Here is a 23,387-nt window from a genome sequence, read left to right on the forward strand (position 1 = left end):
AGGACCCCCTTTCTCATTTGTTACTGAAGTTGGGGAAAGTGTGTAGTGAATTAGGCAGTTGATTGCAGAAAGAGAAAGAATGGTCTCATTGTTAAAGCAATTGAATCCTTCTCATCCCAGTCTTAGTTTCCCTCTCTGGTTTTGCTGTCCGAGTCTCAATCTCCCCCTGCCCTCCCAATCTGTCTTTCTCCCCCTCCGTACCTGGTCCCAGTCTCCTTCCTCAGCCAGTCCCACTTCCCCCCATCTCAGATCCTCATCTAAGTTGTCCTCCTCTCCCCCTGCCACTGGCTGAGTCCTCGTCTTCCTCCTCGGGCTTCTATTCCAACCTCATTTTTTCCTCTACCCCTTCATCAGCTTCTTGTCCTAGATTCCTCCCTCCTTGGCTCCTAGTCCCAGTCTCTGTTCTCAGCCAATCCCAGATCTTCCCCCACACCCAAGCTCTTTATCAGATTTATCTTCTCTTCCTCTACCCCGTTCCCCCCACATTGGTTCCTAGACCCAGGCTCTTTGTCCAGCCAGTCCCAGGCTTCTCCTCTCTCAGCAACTCATCCAATCTCAGTGTTCTTCATCCAGCCACAGGCTCTCAGTCCATCCCCTCATCCTTCAGTGGCTTCCAGTCTCTTGCCCAACCACGCTCTTCTTCCCAGCCCCAGCCTCAGCTCACCCTCTCTGGCTCCCAGTCCCAGTTTCTCTGACCCCAATCCCACTCTACTCCCAGTCTCACCAGACTCTTTGTCCCAATTTACTCATTTCCCTCCCTCAAATCTGGCTTTTGTCCCCTCAGCCTTTGAATCAGACTGCTTCCTCCTCCACACAGCCTGAGTACTAGCAGGAAAGACAGGCTGCCTGCCCTCAGCTCCAGTGCCCAGCCCCACAGAATCTTTGGAGATTTTAGCTGCTAAAATCAAAGATGTCTCTATTGAACAACTGCAAACTGTGATTTTTTTTTTGAAAGGCTCAGAACTTGGCCAAATTTGGGCAGATTTTCACAGAGACAGCAAAAGGGACATCCCCAACACAAAGGCCTCACCCCTGCCAAATCTTAAGTCCCTGCTCCAAATCATAGGGGCACTAGAGTTTTTCAAAGACAAGATCACCATAATTTTTCAACTTGGGCAAAACAACTTATTTTCCCCCCAGCCTCATTCTTGGAAACAGCTGAACCATTCTAGCTGAATTTTTCCCAAAAAATTCAGCCTAAGGCACATGCCCAGCATAGAAAATTTCAGCCTAAACCGTTAATGTTTGACTAAGGTTTAAGCAACTGAAAACAGATTCTTATAGGGAGTGTCAGCAACCTTAATAGTAAGTGGTGCTACCAGCACCACCTATAATAAATTATTACCTTACAAACTGATACCAGGCACTCTGAATCTTCCTCCTGAGTCAGTGATTTTTAGAGCACTCTGAAAGGTATTTGCGTGGACAGAATGCCTTTCAATAAAGCTATTACATTGTAATTGCATTTTATTGTTTATAATAGCAGTAAAATCCTGCATGGCTAACAACTGACCTTGTTGATGTTAAGTCATCTTCAGTTCTTCTTAAAGTGCTCGCTCATGTCGATTCCAAGTAGGTGTGTGCACGTCACGGGCACAGATGTCAGAAGGTTTTTCCTCTAGTGGTACCAGTCAGGTCGGCTGTGGAACCCCCTGGAGTTGCACCTTCATGGCAGTGTATATAGGTCCCTGCCGACCTGCCACGTCTTCAGTTCCTTCTTACTGGAGCTGCATGTCTCTCTTGCCTTGGCAAGCGTTTCCCCTAGTGATCTGACTTTTCTGTTAACTTGGAAATAGTTAAATAGTGTTAGTTTTTAGTAGTGAGTGGTTAGATAGAAGTTGGGGGTTTCCTCCCCACCCCAAATTCCTTCCCTTCTTGGGGTTCGGGGCATGCCGCAATCCCAAGGTTTTAATCTGCGTGGGACCTGCCATAAGCCCATGCCAATAGGTGACCCCCACGACTCCTGCCTAAAGTACCCGGGGAGGCACATCAAACAGATCACTGCAAGATCTGCAAAGGGTTCTGCCTGAGAAGAAAGAAAGAAAGGGACTTCAGGCTCAAGCAACTACTTATGGAGGCAGCCCTCCATCCCCAGCGGCTCCAGGCCAGCAGGACTCGGCACCAAGCACCTCTGTGTGGAGCATTCCGCCGTCCTTTAGAGAAGCTACGGCACCAAGAAAGGACTCTATGCATAGAGACCCTTGGCACCATCACTCCCCGGCACCAAAGCCTGCGGTGGCAACATAGCACCGCTCAGACTCATCGGTGCCACATAAGTGGCACAAGAAGATTGATAGAGAGCACTCGCCCCCGGTGAGACCAGCCAGGTCTGACAACTCCAGGGGTGTGCATCCCGCACAGGGGCACCCAGCGCCGTTCTCGCAGGAGTCAGCACTGTTGACTTTGGGCCCATAGAGAGATCAGTCAAATCCGGTGCTGTTGGACTTTCCTGCTAGAGAGTGCCAGCTGGAGGAGTTGGAGCTCCCTTCCACCCTGGACACATTCGAGGCGGCCAGGGACTTGATTGCACTGCAGTCCCCCGCCAGGCAGGATAGCACCGCAAGGCACAGTGCCATCCAGAAGAAAGCCCGCAATTATGAGGCACCACTCGCCTTCCCCGCGGCACCACTGTCCAGCACCAGCCCGCTCGGCATCGCCGTGGTCTCCACGCTCGGAGTCCTGGTCATCAGACTTGGAGGCAGAGTCCTGTTACTCCAGGCTCAGTCGGCACTGTTTGGAGCAGTGCCGCTATAGACAAGAGGCAGGGATGGTGCCGTGGCTGGCGCAGTGGCAGGGACCCGCACAACGGCCTTTTTCGACCCCATGGGAATACCACCAGGCCCAGGGCACTTACTCCAAGGGCTCCCAGTTCATAATCTCAGAAGGCATGTCCCTTTACCACCCTGGGACCGTCCCCCGCCACGAGGCACTGAGATGACATCAGACCCTGGTGCAGAGCCCCGTCCAGGTCCCAGCTCCACCATTGGTGGTGAGGCCGCTACTGGCGCTGAGCAGCACAGCACTGAACAGGACGCTTCCAGGGAGCCAGAGGGACAGGGGGGCCCAGTACCACCTAGGGCGTCAGCATCATCCTCGCCTGATGAGGCAATGGCGGGGTCCTCTGGGCCGCCCCCCATTGATAATAGAGCGCACCAGGAGCTGTTGCGCAGGGTCGGCTCATAACATGGGGCTACGGGCCAAGGAAGTGGTTGAGTCTGTGGACCCCAGGTTGACATCTTAACCCCTGAGGGGCCCTCCAAGGTGGCATTACCACTCATTAAAACCGTCCAAGCCACTACGAAGATCTTGTGGCAGACTCCTGCCTCCATTCTCCCACAGCTAAGGGGGTAGAGAGAAAGTATTTCATCTCCTCTAAGGGGTACAAATACTTATTCAGTCTGGCTGGGATGATTTAGTTGGGGTTGGTCCTGCTTTGAGCAGGGGATTGGACTGGATGACCTCCTGAGATCTCTTCCAACCCTAATATTCTAGGATTCTATCTGTAGCCTGGTTCGCTGGTCATAGCGATGGCGAATGAGGGAGAAAATAAGGGAAGCAGGCCCAACTCCAAAATCGAAAGACTCAAAGAAGATGGACCTCTTCAGCAGGAAGGTGTACTCCACTGGAGGGCTCCAGCTTTGGATTGCTAACCATCAAGCAATTCTGAGTAGATACAATTTTAATTCATGGGACTCCATGATGAAATTTAAGGAGTTGATCCTGTCAGACTCTAGAGCGGAGTTTGCAGCCCTTGTGGAGGAGGGCAAGGCAGTGGCACAGACCACTTTACAGGCCTCACTGGACGTGGCAGACTCAGCCACGCGAACCATGTCCTCCGCCATAGGCATGAGGTGGTTCTCATGGCTCCAGGTGTCAGACCTTGCCCCAGAGGTTCAACAGACATTTCAGGACTTGCCCTTTGACAGCATGGGGTTGTTTTCAGAGCAGACTGACTCCAAGCTCCATAGCCTAAAAAATTCATGGGCAACATTGAAGTTGGTGGGTCTACAAACTCCCGCCACCGAGAGAAAACATTTTAAGCCCCAACTCCCTCCGCGCTTCTACCCTCCCCAGCCTAGGCAGGACTTCTCTAGGAAGTGGGGCAGGAATGGTAGGCGTAAGCCTCCCCATGCACCGCCCAGTTAAGGCCAAGGCTTGGAGAGGCAATCCTCAGGCTTTAAGCAAGCAATTTGAAGGTGCATCCAGGGGCGATGCACCAGTCCAGTCATGGATCCTTCACCCTGTTTTCTGAACCATCTGTCCCACTTCTATTGTGCTTGGGCCCAGATAACCTCAGATCGCTGGGTTCTTCACACTGTAGAAGTGGGATATTCTCTCCAATTCTGCTTCTCCCCTCCCTCCCACTCCCCTTCCCCATCTCCCTTCAGGGATCCTTCTCACAAGCAAATCCTCACGCAGGAGGTTCAAACACTCCTCGCCATGGGAGCAGTGGAGGAAGTTTCTCAGGAGCTAAGGGGCAAGAGATTTTACTCCTGATATTTCCTAATCCCTAAAGCCAAAGGGGGTCTCAGACCCATCCCCGACCTGTGAGGACTCAACAGATTCATGGAGAAGCTGAGGTTCTGCATGGTCTCTTTGGCTGCCATCATCACATCCCTGGATCCGGGGGACCAGTACTCTGCCCTCGACCTAAAGGACGCGTACTTCCACATATCGATAGTCCCAGCCCATAGACGCTTTCTCAGGTTTGTAGTGAACCACAACCATTACCAGTTTACAGTCCTCCTCTTTGGCCTTTCAGCAGCCCCTCGAGTTTTTACGAAGTGCATGGCAGTCATAGCTGCCTTCCTGAGAAAAAGCCAGGTGCAGGTGTTTCCGTACCTCAACGACTGGTTGGTCAAGGCCGCTTCAAGGCGCAAGTGGAGCAGTACATCATTATGTTAAGATCTACCTTCGACAGGCTGGGTCTCCTCCTGAATATACATAAATCAACTCTAACCCCCTACTCAGAAAATAGAGTTCACTGGGGCGGTATTGGACTTGGGACAGGCCAGAGCCTTCCTGCCAGAGTCTTGTTTTCAGACAATGCATGACATCATAGACGGCTTCAAGCAATACCCTATCACCATAGCAAGGAATTGCTTGAAGCTCCTCAGACATATGACAGCTTGTATGTACATAGTACAGCATGCAACATCTTGGACAAGGTGATCACACTCCCACCACAAGTTCTCGTGTCTCTCCAATGGTGGCTCAACCCACAAGCAGTGTGCGTGGGGGTCCCCTTCGCCAAACCGCATCCCTCGCTGTTCCTAGTCACAGATGCGTCAGCGTTTGGGTGGGGAGCTCATCTGGGAGAATTCAGGACCCAGGGACTTTGGTCACAAGATGAGCTCTCGCTTCACATCAACATCAAGGAGCTGAGAGTGCTCTGCCAGGCATACCAGACCTTCCAGGCCCACTTGCCAGGGAAATGTGTATTGCTGATGATGGACAACACGACCGCAATGTTTTATATAAACAAACAGGGTGGAGCTCGCTCCTCTCCCCTATGTCAGGAAGCCCTCAAACTGTGGGATTTCTGCACTCAGTTCACCTGGAAGCATCCTATCTCCTGGGTTCTCAGAATGAATTGGCACCTCCAGGGTTCTCAGAACGAGTTGGTGAACTATCTCAGCAGATTCTTCCACAACCACGAGTGGTCCATTCTCCTGGATATGGTGAACAGCATTTTCCAAAAGTGGGGAGTTCCCCAATTTGACCTGTTCACCACAAAAAGCAACAGGAAGTGCCTGCAGTTCTGTTCCTTCCTGAATCACAATCCGGGCTCGCTTGCGGACATGTTTCTCCTCCCTTGGATGGACCACCTGTTGTACACATTCCCACCTTTCCCGTTCGTCAACAAGGTTCTGCTCAAGATCCGCATGGAGAGGGCTGCAGTCATATTGATAGCGCCAGCACTGGTATATCATGCTCCTAGAGCTATCGGTGGACACCCCAATCTCATTGCCCTTGCTTTCGGACCTGATCTCTCAAGACCACGGCCATCTCCAGCATCCAAGCCTCGAGTCTCTCCACCTCACAGCTTGGAAGCTTCATGGTTAAACCCAGTAGAGCTAATGTGTTCCGAACCCATTAGGGAGGTTCTCCTTGGCAGTAGGAAGCCCTCCACCAAGACCACCTACCTGGAAAGTGGAAGAGATTCTCGATCTGGTGTTCACAGGTTAGTCATTGGTACCTTTCATTTTAGACTATCTGCTACACTTAAAGCAACAGGACCTCTTGGTATCATCAATGCGGGTTAACTTAGCAGCCATTTGGGCTTTCCACCCAGGAGTGGCAGGCTGGTCAGTGTTCGCCAACCCGATGGTCGGTCGTTTTCTTAAAGGCCTTGACAGCTGATCCCGGCTTGGGACCTTAATCTGGTTCTTTCAAGACTAATGGGGACCCCCTTTGAGCCCCTAGCAACTTGCTCATTACTCTATCTGTCATGGAAGGTGGCATTCCTGGTTGCAATAACGTCAGCGAGGAGGGTGTCTGAGCTCCGGGCCCTAACCTCCGACCCTCCTTACATCATTTTTTGTAAGGACAAGGTACAGCTTAGACCTCACCTGGCCTTTATCCCTTAGGTTGGCTCTCAGCTTCGTGCCAATCAGGACATTTTTCTCCCAGTTTTCTACCCTAAGACACACGCCAACAGCCGGGACCAAAGACTCCACTCCTTGGAAGTTCAGCGAGGATTGGCCTTTTATATTGAACGTACGAAGCCATTTCGTAAGTCGAACCAGCTGTTCGTTGCAGTAGCGGACAGCATGAAGGACCTCCTAGTGTCTTCTCAAAGAATCTCATTGTGGATCATGTCCTATATCCAGGCATGTTATGATTTGGCAGAAATACTTGCCCCTGCACTGACAGCACATTCTACAAGGGCGCAGGCCTCTTCGGTGGCATCCCTGTCAGAGGGCCAGATCCAGGAGATCTGCAGGGCGGCGACATGGTCATCAGTTCACACTTTTTCTTTGTATTATGCCATTACCCAACATGCTAGAGATGATGCAGCATTCGGCAGAGCGGTGCATCAATCAGCAATTCCAGGAACACCAGCCCCGCCTTGTAGGTAAGGTTTGGGAGTCACCTACTTGGAATTGACATGATCAAGCATTCAAAGAAGAGAAAATGGTTACCTACCCCTCGTAACTGTTGTTCTTTGAGATGTGTTGCTCATGTCCATTCCTAGTCCCACTTGCCTTCCGCTCTGTCAGAGTAGCTGGCAAGAAGGAACTGAAGAGGCGGCAGGTTGGCAAGCACTTATATACACCGCCATGAAGGCGCAACACCAGGGGGCTCCCCAGCCACCCCGATGGATATCACTAGGGGAAAAACCTTCCGAGGACTGTACATGTGGTACACACACACCTACTTTGAATGGACATGAGCAACACATCTGGAAGAACAACAGTTATGAGAAGGTAGGTAATCGTTTTTTTTATTTGATATGTTTAATTCTCTGGAAAGATCACTTATAACTGCTTTGTCCGTTTCTCCTTCACAAAAGAATTGCTTAATCTTTTAAACATAATTTTTTAATGTAGAGCTCTTTTAAATCAAATTGAATTATTGCGAAAGATGCTAAGTTGATCATCCTGGGGATCGAAGATCTCTTTTTATCTTTTTAGACACAGAAGAGGCACTGCATGAGCAGCAGTAATGGAAGCTCCCATACTCTGCCTCAAACAATGGGCATGTCTACACTGCGGCCAGGAGCAAGCCTCCCACCCCAGGTAGACAGACTCATGCTAGCAGGGCTCAAGCTAGTGAGCTAAAAAAAAGCAGCGTGAATGTTGTGGCTTGGGCAGCAGCTCAGGCTCTCAAGCCCACCTCTCAGGCTAGCATGAGTCTCCCCTGGAGCTGCAACGTTCACACTGCTGTTTTTAGCAGCGTAGCTCAAGCCCCATTAGCACAACTCTGCTTGCCTGGGCTGGGAGGCTGGCTCCCAGCTGCAGTATAGACAGACCCTCTGTCACTCCACCCGGTTCTGGAAATAGGTATAAGAGACTCTCATCATGGTCTATTCAATCATTAGCCTTTGAATGTCAGGTTTTGTTGGGATGGTATGGATACCTTGGATGTGAGATGCCACCAACTTATTCCACATAGCCCCCTAAACAGCTGTCAGATAATATTAATTGTGATTAACATAGTGAAACACCTTTACAAACATTAATGAACTCATCTAGTATCAGCTGTCAGTTACTACATATCCTGGGCTGGATTTGAACTGATAACTTCAAGGTAAAGGACTCTGTATCCTATTATTGTATGCAGTGTAGTTGTAGCCGTGTCGGTCCCAGGATATTAGAGAGACAAGGTGGTTGAGGTAATATCTTTTATTGGACCAATGTCTGTGGTAAGAGAGACAAGCTTTCGAGCCACACAGAACTCTTCTTCAGACTGTGTGTGTGGCTTGAAAGCTTGTCTCTCGCACCACCAGATGTTGGTCCAGTAAAAGATACTACCTCACCCACCTTGTCTCTCTGTACCCTATTAGCATTCCCCTAAGTCATGTGGCCCTCCTGACAGACCTTAGTCAATTCTACACAGAGTTCTGTCAATCATTGACATCTGTGTAATGATGGTGAGATTGGAAAGATGCCTGTCTGTTTTGATGAAGTCTTGCTTATCAGTAATATATGAAATTGCTGCCAGGCATTGGTCAGTATCCAGTGGCCTATGTTCTTCCTTGTTCAAGTGATCTCCTGCATGCACTTCAGAATATCTTTCTGAGGAAGGGGTGGAAGATTTTCAAGTTAAAAAGAGAAAAATTACATGTGACAACTGGCACAAAAGTTTTCCCTTATTTTAAGTGGGGCATAGTACTTGTGCTGGGCTCTTTGCACAAGGGTAATTTCACCTTTAGAGTAAGTCTTCACTACTTGGGTGTTGCCCCTAACCTGACTCCCATTTATACACAAAACTGTCTCAGCTGAGTTAAGTGGCTCTTTCAATCTGAGCTAGCTGGCTTGTCTGGGGCTATAAGCATCTGCTTTCATTCAGCCTGGTAACTTACTCACTATGCAGTTAAGATGCAGGCTAAATCATTTGAATGTTGATAGTCCTCCAATTCCTTCCCTCGATTCCCCTGTGTACCCAGGACAGACAAATTCTCCTGTAATTCACTGGGAAAGAATCACAGAACAATTCACCTTACTGCAGCACAAAGAACCATGGGCTTTGCCCTCAGAAGTCCCAGTGACGCACATGGGTGAGTTCAGCACCAGTGTGAGGACACAGTAACTCAGATATGGCTTGCTGTGTGGTGGCAGACACCAAGGCTAGGCTAACCTGGGTGTTCAGCCCCAGGTGCTGATCACCCAGGTTAACTCTGCAGTGAAGACGCACCAAGCAAGGAACAACTAAGAGGAAATACAGCCAAATTAGCTTGAAATGCTTCAAGATGCAGAACCTTTGAATTGCAGACAATCATTTGTTGGATAATAGATTGAGATGATCAGCTAAGAAAAAGAAGCTAATTACACTGGCAAACTTTATGGAAACTTTAGTACAAAAGTATCAAGGAGTAGGATTAAATATGAATGAGGGTAGATCTCTACGGAGTTCAGAAGCATGATAGCTCTCTGAAAGGCTTGGGTTCAGCAGGTTGCATGTTATTGATTGATTCAACGTATATGACATTGCCAGCATGATGCCAGCCAGACCACAGTTATGAAGAGGTCAAACTTCATTAGCATAAGGGGAGAATTCAAGATGTTCAAATCTGGTGTTTCACAAGTTTATTTAAACACAGCTCTTTAGTGTCAGAATCTCAAATCTATGGGAGTTGGCTTGAGTGAGGACTGACTACAAACTGAGTTGGAACCTCAGGTTTTGGCCCCTGGAGCTGATGTATGTCTGCATAGAGAAAGTCATGGCCAGGGGCCTCTGGACATGATGATAATACAAATATTTAAGAAATAATAATACTATGATGACTATAGAAAGGTTTGGGGCTGGCAAAATATGTTGATTGGGAGGTGATTTTTGTTTTGTGTGTGTGTTTTTTTTAACCGATTATAGTTACAGTCTAAATGCTGAGTGTGGATGCAGTTGTACTAGTATAAAAGTGCCTTATACCACTATAGCTCATGTCCCTCCCTAAACATTAATAAACTATTCCAGTATAAAGCACCTTTTATATTCGTATAACTGTGTCCACACTGGAGGGGAATGGAATTGTACTGGTATAGTTAAGTGGTACATCCTGTGAGTAGGCAAGACCTTACAATTTTATATCCCAAATTCTCAGTCAGTCGAGTTACATCAATGGATAATTTGGCCTTGAATGTGACTAAGTTAAATAATTTAGTTTTAGTTTTATGACAGGAAGAGGAAAACTGACTGCTTTATACTATGGAGGAGTATTTGATAATTCTACATGAAAGTGGCTAAGAATAAGACCACATCGAGGCTGGTATTGTATTCCTCCTTAGCATTCAGATTGTAGATTATTTATTTAGCAGCGGAAGGTGAATGGATTTTTTTCATCTTCTCATGCCTAATGCTGAAATAAAATTGTTCACTTGACTCACTAAAATATGTCCCTGGTTTCCTCCCTTCAGCAGCTGAATTTATGTTATATATTTAATGTTATATTTTCACTGATGCAATAGCACTTTTTAAAACATTCATAGAGTTTGACATTTGATTTCCTTTCTCCTTTTGGAAAGTATACTTAGTTGCAACTTGGTTTTTAATTGAGATGCCAGCTTTGTAATGATAATAAAAGGAAGAAAACACTGCCCTCTAGAAGCTACTCTGGTGAACACAAGCAAGAAAGAGAGCAGTTTAGTGAGTGAATATTACTTGTTCCTGCTGCAGTGGAAGTAAAATGCAGGCATTTGCAGCTTTTCCGTAAAAGAACATCACTTTTTCCGTTCCTAACTGAAGAAAACCAGTTTGACTAAATACTCCTGATAAAAAAACAAACAACAAAACTCCAAAAGTTTTCAAGGATCCTAATCTAAAAAATATATATATTTTTAGAAGGGGTTATTTGAAAAAATGAATTTTGGTTTAAATTTTTGAGCTTGAAAATTTCTGTTGATGGGTTTATCCTTCAGCTATGGTGATCAATGTAGGGATAAGATGAAGAATAGTATTGTTGATTTTCTTTAATGTTTTCAACATTAGCAAACAATTTCACAGGGCTGTGATCATCCAGACATAACAATCTGAACATGAGGTTTGTCAATTGATCCTTAATGGAATTCCACTGTACAAGAAGCAGCAATGTGAATTTTTGCTAAAGGTTTCCTTATGTTAAAGGTATTTTATAGCAAAGTCCTACACTGCACTCATGTGAAAGCAAACTACCACATATAATGTAAACTTTATTCTTCTATAAGACAAACTAACTCTGGGCAAAACTCTTATGGGGCCAAATCCTGAGGTCCTTATGTGATGCCCACCATCGTGGCCAATAGCTGGGTTTGACTCTGAGACCTCCAGAGCTAAAACCATATGTTTTAACAGCTTGATATAAAGAGTCAGACTCTGTAGTTGGTGGCTGTAACAGAATCTCATCCTCTCTGATTTGGAAAAAGGAGACACGTAACATGGTGACTAGGGGTTTATAGACTTCCACAGGGGTAGTTTGTGCCATTTAGACACAACCTGTAGTGAGTGGCAGTATAGGGGCTTGCCACAGGGGCGGGTATTGGACAGCATCATGCCTCAGGGATGGAAAATGCCTCCCGGAGTCACACAGGCTGTACAGCTGGTACTACACTCATTGGTGTGATGCATCTTATTCCTCACTGTGCACTGGCTAGAGCAGAGCCACAGTCCTGTCTTTTCTTCTCCCCATCCTGCCCTCCCCCACCTTGGGGCACCATGAATCTATAGGGGAATTGGGACGGAGCAGTCTCTGAGCCCCTCCCCTTTGCACATGTGCTGTAATTTTATCTGGCCCTCCTGTGGCACATACTGTGCAGCTGTGTAAGGATCAGTTTGAATCTGGCCCCATTTTGTAGTCAGTATTTAATGAGGCAAACTCCCTTTGACTTCCATGAAACCTGAGCAAGGACCCCAGGATTTGACTTTGTGTATTTCCCCTGAATTAAACCATTTTGCTTGATTTCCCTTTTTACTCAGGACTTCATTCCATATGCGTTAAGTTGCTAAGTAAATAGCGCAGCAAAGCAAATAACGCACAGGGATATTAGAAATAGCTACAGATGATTGAGAATTGGCCTTGGGGGTCTTTTCTTTTCCGGCAGTTCTTTAGAATCATAGAATCATAGAATATCAGAGTTGGAAGGGACCTCAAGAGGTCATCTAGTCCAACCCCCTGCTCAAAGCAGGACCAATTCCCAGCTAAATCATCCCAGCCAGGGCTTTGTCAAGCCGGGCCTTAAAAACCTCCAAGGAAGGAGACTCCACCACCTCCCTAGGTAACGCATTCCAGTGTTTCACCACCCTCCTAGTGAAATAGTTTTTCCTGATATCCAACCTGGACCTCCCCCACTGCAACTTGAGACCATTGCTCCTTGTTCTGTCATCTGCCACCACTGAGAACAGCCGAGCTCCATCCTCTTTGGAACCCCCCTTCAGGTAGTTGAAGGCTGCTATCAAATCCCCCCTCATTCTTCTCTTCTGGAGACTAAACAATCCCAGTTCTCTCAGCCTCTCCTCATAAGTCATGTGCTCCAGACCCCTAATCATTTTTGTTGCCCTCCGCTGGACTCTTTCCAATTTTTCCACATCCTTCTTGTAGTGTGGGGCCCAAAACTGGACACAGTATTCCAGATGAGGCCTCACCAATGTCGAATAAAGGGGAACGATCACGTTCTTCGATCTGCTGGCAATGACCCTACTTATACAGCCCAAAATGCCGTTAGCCTTCTTGGCAACAAGAGCACACTGTTGACTCATATCCAGCTTCTCGTCCACTGTGACCCCTAGGTCCTTTTCAGCAGAACTGCTACCGAGCCATTCGGTCCCTAGTCTGTAGCAGTGCATGGGATTCTTCCGTCCTAAGTGCAGGACTCTGCACTTGTCCTTGTTGAACCTCATCAGGTTTTTTTCTGCCCAATCCTCTAATTTGTCTAGGTCCCTCTGTATCCAATCCCTACCCTCTAGTGTATCTACCACGCCTCCTAGTTTAGTGTCATCTGCAAACTTGCTGAGAGTGCAGTCCACACCATCCTCCAGATCATTAATAAAGATATTAAACAAAACCGACCCCAGGACCGACCCTTGGGGCACTCCACTTGAAACCGGCTGCCAACTAGACATGGAGCCATTGATCACTACCCGTTGAGCCCGACGATCTAGCCAGCTTTCTATCTATTTCTTCCTGCCCTGAGCATGCATGGTGTTCACTAGCTAATAAGGTAGTTGCTGGTTAGCTCAATCACTTCTGGGTAGCTGGACAGCTTTGACAACTCGTGGATGAAATTCTGGCCCCGATGAAGTCAGTAGCAAAACCCACATTGCCTTCAGTGGAGGCAAGATTTCATCCCTTGTATCGGACTCCAATGGAAATGAGATCCAATATGAAAAATGGTTATGCTATTCTGTACTGAATTTCAGGAGATGTAACCAGGTTATGAATCTTGTAGTCACCCACCCTCACAGGGCAAAATGATATTTAGCTGGGTACAAAGCCCAGGTCAGCACAGCAAAATGCCTTCTTCGCAGAGTTCACTTTAGGTAATTGTCATTCTGGGAGAGAGTATCACTCTTTATAGAGAGTTTTGTTCTTTATACTTGGCCTCCCATTCACCTTCTCAAAATGCCTCTTTACTGGAAAATGGGGCTTAGATCAGGCCTATGAAAGCTGATAGCATGTTAAAGCTAAGGCACAGAGCACAATAAGTGACAATTCTCTTTTTGGAGTTGTCCTGTTTTATTAATGGGGTCACATGATTGCATACTTCATAAGCCTCAAACTATAATGACCTGGCTTATGAAGACTTCATAGATCTGTATCTAATCTTGGTCTTGTGTGTAACTCAAAGCCTTTGTTATTTCTGACTCGAGAGAAAGCAAAAGGCCAAATTAAAAAACTTCTTTCTCTGCAGTAAAATGAGAGTGTGCTAATTATTTAACAGTTATTAGATTATCTTTAATACATCTACAGAGGGAAGAATTGATTTTACACCACAAAAACCAACCTTTGTGTGGAATAATAGCATCACATGAGAAAAGGTTCCAACAGGGTATAAGTGATACATCAGTTTTATACAACAACAAACCAGTAAAAATGGCACAAATAGACTATACGGTACTTTTTATATCTTCCCTCCTACTCAGTGCTTCCTGTAATGTTTATCTGAGTTCAAGCTTTCATGCCCGTTTTGAAAGATAACATAGTGTTTACATGAATGGGGGCTCAATCCTCCATGGGGCTGAGCACCACTTGTAGGGAACTGAGTGGCCATTCCCCCTAACTCTGAGAGATGAGGGCATTCAGCACCTCATGGGAGGCACTCAGCATCTCACAGAATCAAGCCGCTAGGGAGAGAAAAACTGGTCAACAATAGGCATGTTATTGCTGAGCTTAGATAACTCAGTGGCTTGGTATGTTTATATTTTAGTTTACTGCCATTTAATTAAATGTCCCATATCCAAACGAGGTTGGCTTTTGAATAACACATGGTTTGCCACGTGTACTTGAAAGGATGTTTATTAGCAGTGATAGATTTGAACTGCCACAAGGCATTTCTTTGTAGTGATTGTATTGTGATATGCATTTCTGATTGTCAGATATTTGGGGATGGATTTTCTTTCACTGTGGCAGTATCAAAGAGCCATTAGAGTCTCAGAGCAGCCAAGGGGAGAATTCTCGCGGGCATAGGTTTTGCACAAGGCAGCTTATGTTGCCTTATAAAGCCCCCCCACAAGCTCTGTTATAGTGGGTAGGGGCAAGTAGGTGTGTTGCGATAGGAATGGGGTGTGACTGTGGTATTCTGGGTGGCAGCTGTGAACAGGCTGCCATAACTTAGGTAGCTTTCTGGTTCAAAGGTGGTTTAAGGCACTTTAGCCCCCTCTCTCCAGGCTGCAAGTTGTGTGTTCCATCTCTTAGAGGCTCAGCATGAAATTGTTCCATTAGAGGGTACGGTTGGTGTAAAATGCAATACAGATTGCAAACTGATTGTATATATGCCACTGCAGTCAGATGGAATTGGGGAGCACATTCGACTGATTTGACCAGGGTTGATGGGTCCTTGTTCTAGCTCTGTTGCTGACTGACTGTGTGGCCTCGGGCAAGTCATTACGTATAACCTGATTTCTCAGAGGTGCTGAGCACCCACAACGTCCACTGAAGCAAATGGGAGCCAACTGATGCTCAGCATCTTTGCAAATCAGGCTCCGAAGCCAAAGATTTCAAAAGTGTTCACTAGCTTTGGTTGGCTCCATTTCTGGGTGTCCAATTGAGTCACCAAAAGTTGTTAAATGTTGGCGTTAGTCTCTCTGTGCCTGTTTTACCATCTGAAAATGTGTAAAATAATATTTTCCAAATCCAGAAGAGAGCTCTTAGGCTTCATTTATTGTCAGTCACAACGTGCTTTCAGATCTCTGGCTGAAAGGTGCTATGTTACTAGGAAAGTTAAAATTGAGTTTTGCACTTTGTTATGGAGGAAAAATACAGCACATCCTTCCCAAAATTATATAATTTACTCACTGAATACAGAAAGAATTTTCTAGGAATTTGTAAGTAAATCCGCTAATTAGCTTAGGACTTAAAACAGACCTTTTAAGAAATTTAACATGTTATTTTTGTTCCAAATTATCTTACTAGTGCAGATCCATCAAACTTCCAGTATAGTTAAAATGCATTGGAATCTTGTGTATTGGCTACATTTGAAGTTTTTTTTTTTTAGGATTGATGGTAATTCTTACCCCTCTTATTCTTCACAACTGAAAGTGTTTTCCTCCTCAGGGGCTGAGGAATAATATTCTACTACAGAGAATTGCACAAAGTCCCCCACCCTCTTTCAAAATGGCTAGCATTTCCTATTGTTAATGAGAGTGAAGCTAAAAGTGCCCACGGTTAAGATTCCCTTCTTTCAAAAGTGGCCACTGTCACACTGTCTGGAGTACATGGGTGCCTACCTCCGGGCAAACTGTGAAGAAGCAGGGCACAAACCCCAAACTAGGTGTGTGTTCTATAATTAGATTTTACCAGCCAAGCAATAAGTGTGAACTCCACAAGCACTATAACAGCCTTACCATGTAGTCACAGACGGTCCCCTTGAGCACGCCAGTCTATCTTGCCACCTAGGCAAGCCTGCCTCTGTGACAGATGGTCTCTTGTATCAAAAATCACAACAATATATAGGTTACTTCCAGTCCCCAACGACCAGTCATTTACCTCAGGCTACTTGCATCCCGATCTCTCACCAAAGACGGTTTCAGAGTAGCAGCCGTGTTAGTCTCTATCCGCAAAAAGAAGAACAGGAGTACTTGTGGCACCTTAGAGACTAACAAATTTATTAGAGCATAAGCTTTCGTGGACTACAGCCCACTTCTTCGGATGCATATATGCACGAAAGCTTATGCTCTAATAAATTTGTTAGTCTCTAAGGTGCCACAAGTACTCCTGTTCTTCTTTTCACCAAAGACGATGCTTGTAGCCAATCCTGTAGTAAAACTAATTAAATATTTACTAACCAGAAAAGAAATAAGAGTTATTTACATGGTTACAGCAGGTAACATACACTCACAAATGAATTACAGTCTCAGATTCCAAAAGATAATAGAAACTTATAGAATAAGCAAACTCCATATGTCCTCTAGGGCTAACCCAAGCAAAATATCTGGACCTATTTTGCTTATGCTTAATTATTCTCTCCCCTTTAGAGTTCAAGCAGCAAACAGAACCAAGTTTCTCCTTGTCAGGGATTTTTATTCCCTTCTCCTCAGAGCCCAAGCTGATGGGATGAGTTCATGGGCAAGGAGTTCAATTAACAAAGTCTTTGTTCTTTTGATGTCTCACAGTGGCTCATTTGGCTTCAAAGGCCTTCTTGTTGGGCAGGACCTAACATCTTCTGTAGGAAGCAAATATTTGCATTAGAGAACGTTTCTTTCCTCTTTGATGAGTTATATAGTTACAGAAAAAAAAGAACAAGGAGTACTTGTGGCACCTTAGAGACTAACGAATTTATGCTTTATAATATGGGGTACAGATAAGTTAGACTAATACATACAGCATCCTACAAGCTATTCACAATGTCTGAACACCAAACTCATTCTTACATCTCTAATATCTATCTTGACAATACTACCATACAGGCAAGGCAGACTGGTTTTCAGCTATGCATTTGTCAGTGTTCAGTGAGGCCTGGAGCCTTGGCATGAGCTGGCACCTGGTCTGCCAGCATCACAGCCACCATCTCCTGTTTTCAATAGCCATTTCATTAAGGGGAAAATTAAATCATTATTTGAAGTACTTAGGGAGACAAACTTTGCAGCAGAAGTAACAGGTTATAATTGTGTAAATGAGAATATATTATTTATGGATGCACTTTCAATACAGTAATTTTAATCTATAATTATATTGTTGTCGTACTGCAATTATAGTATAATTATGCCGTGATTATGCTTTTTGATGCATGTAATTACAATTAGTTCATGTAGCTGAAAATTTGATTGCATGTCTGAAAATAATTGCAATGTAAAAGTTATGTAGTTAATGCACCTGGATCCCCCTACCCACCAAAACAGTATACATTTGAACGCACTGGGGTAATAATATGTAATTCTGTTAGAGTTAACACCCAGAGGTCACTGGAAGGAGTTAAAAATTATCATGAACCCACATCACCAGGAACACCTTCATAAAGATTAGTGTTTGATCTTGTCAGAAGAGTAGCTGAAAGGGCAGATACATATTAGAAATGGAAAGTTAAATTGCTTTTTGTCAGTCTGTTGATGTGACTGTTCTGAGTTGGCTAGGCTTGCTGTTAGTGAATTGCCAATAGTTAACTGAATGCAAGACATCTGCTGCTATCTTAGCATCACAGCAGCAAAGACAGAGAGGACTGCATTGGGAAAGAGGCCTTCTCTTTTGAGGGTGTGTGAACCCTGCAGGCTTGAATTGTTTGAGACATTGGGCCTGAGGGTAGTATTTTAAACTTTCTGTTTGATTTCCTTGTTGTAATGCATCCTATACTGTGTGTTAAAAAATCAAAGGGAATAAATGGATGCAGGAACTGGAAGCATGATAGAGATGTTCAAAAGGAATAAAACTTGGAAGGAAGAATGAAGCAAGGAAAGACAACTGTTCATTCCAAATGCCTGATTCAGCCCTTGCAGAAGGAACTCCCACTGAAGTCAGTGTTTGTTACTTGTATGCTGAATAGACGTGCTCAGCAGGGCTCACTATTCTACTTAACCATGTTCCCTCTATTCTGCTTTTCACTCCTAGCAAGTGCTGCAGCACTATGGGAGTCTCACTCCCCCAGCCACACTCTTTTGTATCTGATTCTCCACCACTTTGCACCTTACATAGTCATTTACAGTTGTACAAAGCGAGTGTAAAACACTACTACTCTAATTGCATAGCAGTGTATGCTCACTCTGAGCAGTTGTAACAATGGCTACACAAGGCATAAACCAGTACAGAATCAGGCCATTTTCTCTTACCCTTTTCCGCACTGAAAATACGAGGAATTTCAAAGAGGTCAGAAGCTCGATTCGGATGAGGAGCAAAAGACTCTCACTTTTTCATTGTAAGACAATGAAATCAGTCTGCTGTGAAGCTTTCCTGTTCTCCTCCTTTCACTGATGCTCTCAGCTCGGGGATGAGAGATAGAGAAACTGAGACACAAAAAGAGAGATGCTTAAGAGAAGAATGAAACACTTTGCTCGAAGGCTCAGACGAGGGTCTAGGTACCAGCAGCTGTCTCCTCCCCTGTGAGTTAGCCCCACCCTCTCTTCTGCTCTGGGCTATTTTGGGCTGGCAGCCTGAGCTGCAGCTCTGACAGATGAGGATACTACACCACAGCACAGCACAGCACAGCAGCACTTGTTGCTCCAAAGAACTGTTATAACAGTGGCTCTCTCTCTGCCAGCTTTATTTAGTTTTTAATGCAGAAACTTGTTTTCTTCACCTGGGGGATGTTCCAGCCATAGAAAAGAGATGTTTTAAAAGCTTTGTGGGAGCTGTTGCTGGGAGGAAACCTAGCTGCTGTTAACCGAAACCTTCTCTTGCCTCGTAGTAGAAAGAGAACAGCCACTGGCTTTGTGGGGGGGTGAAAAATGACAGACACTGTTCCTGCTAATGGGGAAGGAAAAGACCCTGACATTGAACTCTTCGTGAAGGTAAGTCACAGCCGGAGTTGTACACCTGTCTTACTCTCGTACCAGCTGGGCTTTTATTTAATACACCAAACTTTCTGGGGCACAGAGCATTAATGACACTTTGACAGCCCACTGTTTTCCTGCATATGGTTCCAGAGGGCTGCTCTTTCTCTCCCCTAACATTAGGAGCAGCAAGGTAGCATTGTGTGGTGACAATCTGCATTCCTTTTATTTCGTTGTTTGCTTTCTCCTTGTAGAGGCTGCAGTTTGTAAGCCCGCTGCCTACATTATGCCAATCCCTCGCCTTTCGGGTGCCAGATTTGCCACTAAGAACATGCTTTCCTTGCCCATTTGTGTGGCAGGTAGGGGGAGAAGAATGAAGACCTCAAGGGTGGCCTGATGCTGCACCAAACAAGGGTCTGCCAAGTCTGGAGTCCTCAAAGACGTCTCCTAAAACAAGGGGTGGGGTCAGTTAAACTGATACTCCTAATTTTTATTTACAACTTTGCTGGCCAGCTGCCCTTTGGCAACACAAAAGTGAAAAACAAATGGTCCGATTCTGCTCTCATTTACATAGATGTCATTCCAGAGTAGTCCCGTTAATTTAATCACACACTGATATAAATCCAGAGTATCTGGCCCAATGGTGCATAAGGAAATACATGTACGTACAGTATAATAGGGTTTCAAAATATTTAATGTAATTGGGAAGGGTATGGATTCTGATCCTGCACCACTGAGATCAATGGGTGTTTTGCCATCAATCTGGTTCAAGCCCACAGTGCATACAACTTCATTAATAGCAAACTTCATGCAAAATGTATCCCAGTGCAGAACTCAGATTTGTTGACATTCAGGTCATGCTGCAAAGCCTGTCTGTTCACCTAGGGGAAAGACACTGTGCCCATGTAAAGCCCAAGTATTTGGGCTCCAGGAAGCTGAACCAGTTCCCTTTTAAAGTCAAAGATTGCCATTGTTTTTAATAGGAGTTGGATCTGGCCTTGTGTGGAGCAATGGGGGAAGTGAAATCCACCCCCACCAGCCCAGGGCCAGGGTACAGAACTGCAGTGCCCCCTATGACTGCCATTCCAACCTATAAGCTGGAATAGCAGCCAAATCCACAATGCACGATCTGCATCCCCTTCCCTTGTCTGCTTTCGCCCTGCTTCAAGTGTGGCCTCTCATGCAGAGCCAAGGTGGAGAGCTCTTCCAAGGCAGGTAGAGTGCACCTGGTCATTCATCCAGCAAAACCGCCAATGCAGGGCTTAGGAGGTGCAGGAGGGCCTTGCAGTGGCCTTTGCTCCCTGGTATATTTCATCCCCAGGCTTTTTCTGAGGGGGGTAGATTGGTGGAGATGGTTGCAGTTTGGGAAATGTGTTAGTGCTTTTGTTGGCACTCCATGTATTCTGGAATGTGTGATTGATTGTTCACTGTGCCTAGAGCGTTATGTTGCGGCTGGGAGTGGATTTGAGGTGTATCTTCTGGCTGGGATCAGTTGTTGGCTGGGGAACTTTTTCTCCTTTTAGTTTAACAGATTCATAGGCTAAAATCCTGACTCCATTGAAGTGAATGACAAAACTCCCACTGACTTCACGGTGGCTAGGATGTTGCCCATAGATTATTTTTAAGTCCAGAAAGAACCATTATGGTAATTTAGTCAGACTTCCTGCATAACACAGGGCAGAGAATTTAACCCAGTGAGTCCTGCAGGAAGCCCATTACATGTAGTTGGACTAGAACAAAAGCATTGTGTGTATCTAGACTCTTCACATTTAATACCTTCCTATAGCCCCTTACATTTGGGATGAGAAATAGCTGGCATTTTTAATTGGAATTTTGAATGGATGTGGAAGGGGCATTGAAGTTTTGGAAAGATTATTTTTATTTTATAAAAGTCCAAATAATTGAAATAAAAAAACCTAAAACAAAATAAATGTGCTTTAAAGTTCAATATAACAGCTACACAGTTCAAAAATGAATAAGAGAGAATGTCAAATTAAGGGATATAGGCAATGAATAAGAGAGATGTTTGCAGGTGCAATTAAAGGGACAGAGATCTCAGGAGGAGGAGAGAGATAGGAAGGCTGATCCCAGTGGCACAAGCTGCAGGGGAGAAGGCTCTTGCCAACTATGGCAAGGCTCTGTAGAGGGATGGAAAGGGGGCAGGTTCTAGATGAGCAACGGGCACGGAGGGGAGAGAATCTAGGTATACTGGAGCAAGCTTGCGGAGAGCTTTAAAAACAAGAGGTGAAATCCTGGCTGTTGAAAACTGCAGTGGAGCTTTTGATGGAGCCAATATTCCATTAGGGAATTTTCACCTGGATCCAGGAATGCACATGGAGCCAGAGGTGTTGTGTGAAGATGGAGAGTGATGGGGTATGCGTAGGAAGGCGTGTGGGGAACATTTAGAGAAGGGAAAAGTCTTTAAACCGAAATGAATACAAGGGAGTTATATTCCATCTACCACGCAGTCCATAATACATATCAAACTTTTGGCTACGGAGAAAGCTGCATGTTTGCTGAACTTTTTTTCTGTTAGTAGACTGTGATGAAAGTGCTGGAAGTAGGGGAAAGGAAAGTAGATAGATGTATAGATAAATGGTCTTGATGCTTTCCAGCAGCAATCCCTAGAAACTTGTCTGGAAAGGTATTAAGGAAGTCTGCCAGAGGAGAGGCTAGCTATGCGGCAGGGAGAGAGGCTGGTGCTGCTAGCTTTAAGAAAGTCAACAGCAGCAGGTAGAACTTACTTAGCCCGGCATGCTGTGACTCACTTTAATTTGAGTTCTTTGTGTGGTGGAGAAACAAAGTAATTTTACATAAATGATACCCTGATGGAGAGTATATTTAGCTTTTCCTGTGAGTCTTGCCTGTTTCATTTAATACAGCATCCCAAGCAAACTCCTGCTACTCAAAAAGTAGGTCTAAAATGTAGATTTTGTAAAAATCAGATGTGGATAAACCAAAGGTCAATAGAAATATTTCCATGATTTCCTTTTAATCACAGTAGAAACAGGTGTTTGTTTGGATTCAGACATTACTCCCATTGCAAAATGGGACTAGTGCATGAAAAACAGAAAATGAAACTGGCTAGAAATAAAATGTAAAACTACAACCCAAAGCAAACTACATCGAAACAAACTAGAATAAAAAATGCAACTAAGTCGTCTAGTTGCAGTGCTCAAGTGGAGTGCACTTCAGAAATGAAATAAATAGCACAAATGGCCCAAAGTGCATTTTATTTTTAAAATTCTTCCTGCTTTAATAATTTAAGATATTGTTGAGAACACAGGCAAGCGTTCAAGATGCTGTGACGATGACCATGTTATCACTGAATGAACTGGCCAGAAAGAGCCGGACTGGCACTTTCATGGGTCTACAGGATGGAAAGGGCACAAGGTGTCTTCCCTCCTTCTTGCCCACCCTGCTAAAGGCCCAGGAACAGCTGCAGTCTCTGCACTCAGGGGAGCATGCAATTACATTACTGCACTACATACTGGGCCGGCTTTAGCAGGTGCGGGGCCCCACACCGGGACGCGAATTGTCTCCTGCCCCCCCGCCCCAACTCCGCCCCCTCCCTGCCCCATTGGATCCCTCCCCAAATACCCGCCCTGACCCCGCATCTTCCCCAAGCACGCCGCATTCCTCCTCCTCACCCCTCCCTCCCAGGCTTGCGCTGATCAGCTGTATGGCGGCGCAAGCGCTGGAGGGAGGGGGGAGAAGCAAGTCGCGGCTTTTTTTTTTTTTTTCTCTTCCCGCTCCGCCGGCAGCCCCGGACGTTGCAGGGCCTTCTAAGGCGCGGGGCCCCATTCTGGGGAATCGGCCGAATCGGCTTAAAGCTGGCCCTGACTACATAGCCTCGGGGATAGAAATCACGCCAAAGGGGGAGAGGCAGGGATGAGTAGGATGGTGCATTCTCATTAAGTGCTGGGGGGGATAGTGCTTTCCCAGGTGTAGCTTAGAGAACTATCACTTCAAACTGTCCCTGATGCCAGGCTCTGGTTAAATGCCACAATCTAGGCCTAAAGGGAGACATGAATGAAGAGAGATCCTCTCGATGTCAACAATCCCTCTCCACCATATAGCCTTCCATGTTCCCGGGGTTAGAGATACAGTCATTATGG

At 45.6% G+C, this 23,387-nt stretch overlaps 1 protein-coding gene across 5 annotated transcripts in view; it reads left to right on the forward strand.

Moving 5' to 3' along the window:
• The window catches only part of CLIC5 (chloride intracellular channel 5), a 140,205-nt gene that overhangs the window by 31,170 nt on the left and 85,648 nt on the right, over positions 1-23,387 (forward strand). Inside the window, exon 1 of one of the 5 annotated variants that reach the window (XM_054023322.1) lies at positions 18,977-19,287. The exons of the other annotated variants lie outside the window; for them this stretch is intronic. Within the exon in view, the coding sequence (XP_053879297.1) occupies positions 19,225-19,287 (63 nt within the window). The 5' untranslated portion in view covers positions 18,977-19,224. Of the gene's footprint in view, positions 1-18,976; positions 19,288-23,387 lie in introns of those variants that run through there. 5 annotated transcript variants of the gene reach the window in all.

Source organism: Malaclemys terrapin, chromosome 3 (genome assembly GCF_027887155.1).
Source record: "Malaclemys terrapin pileata isolate rMalTer1 chromosome 3, rMalTer1.hap1, whole genome shotgun sequence".
Classification (NCBI taxonomy): Eukaryota; Metazoa; Chordata; order Testudines; family Emydidae; genus Malaclemys; species Malaclemys terrapin.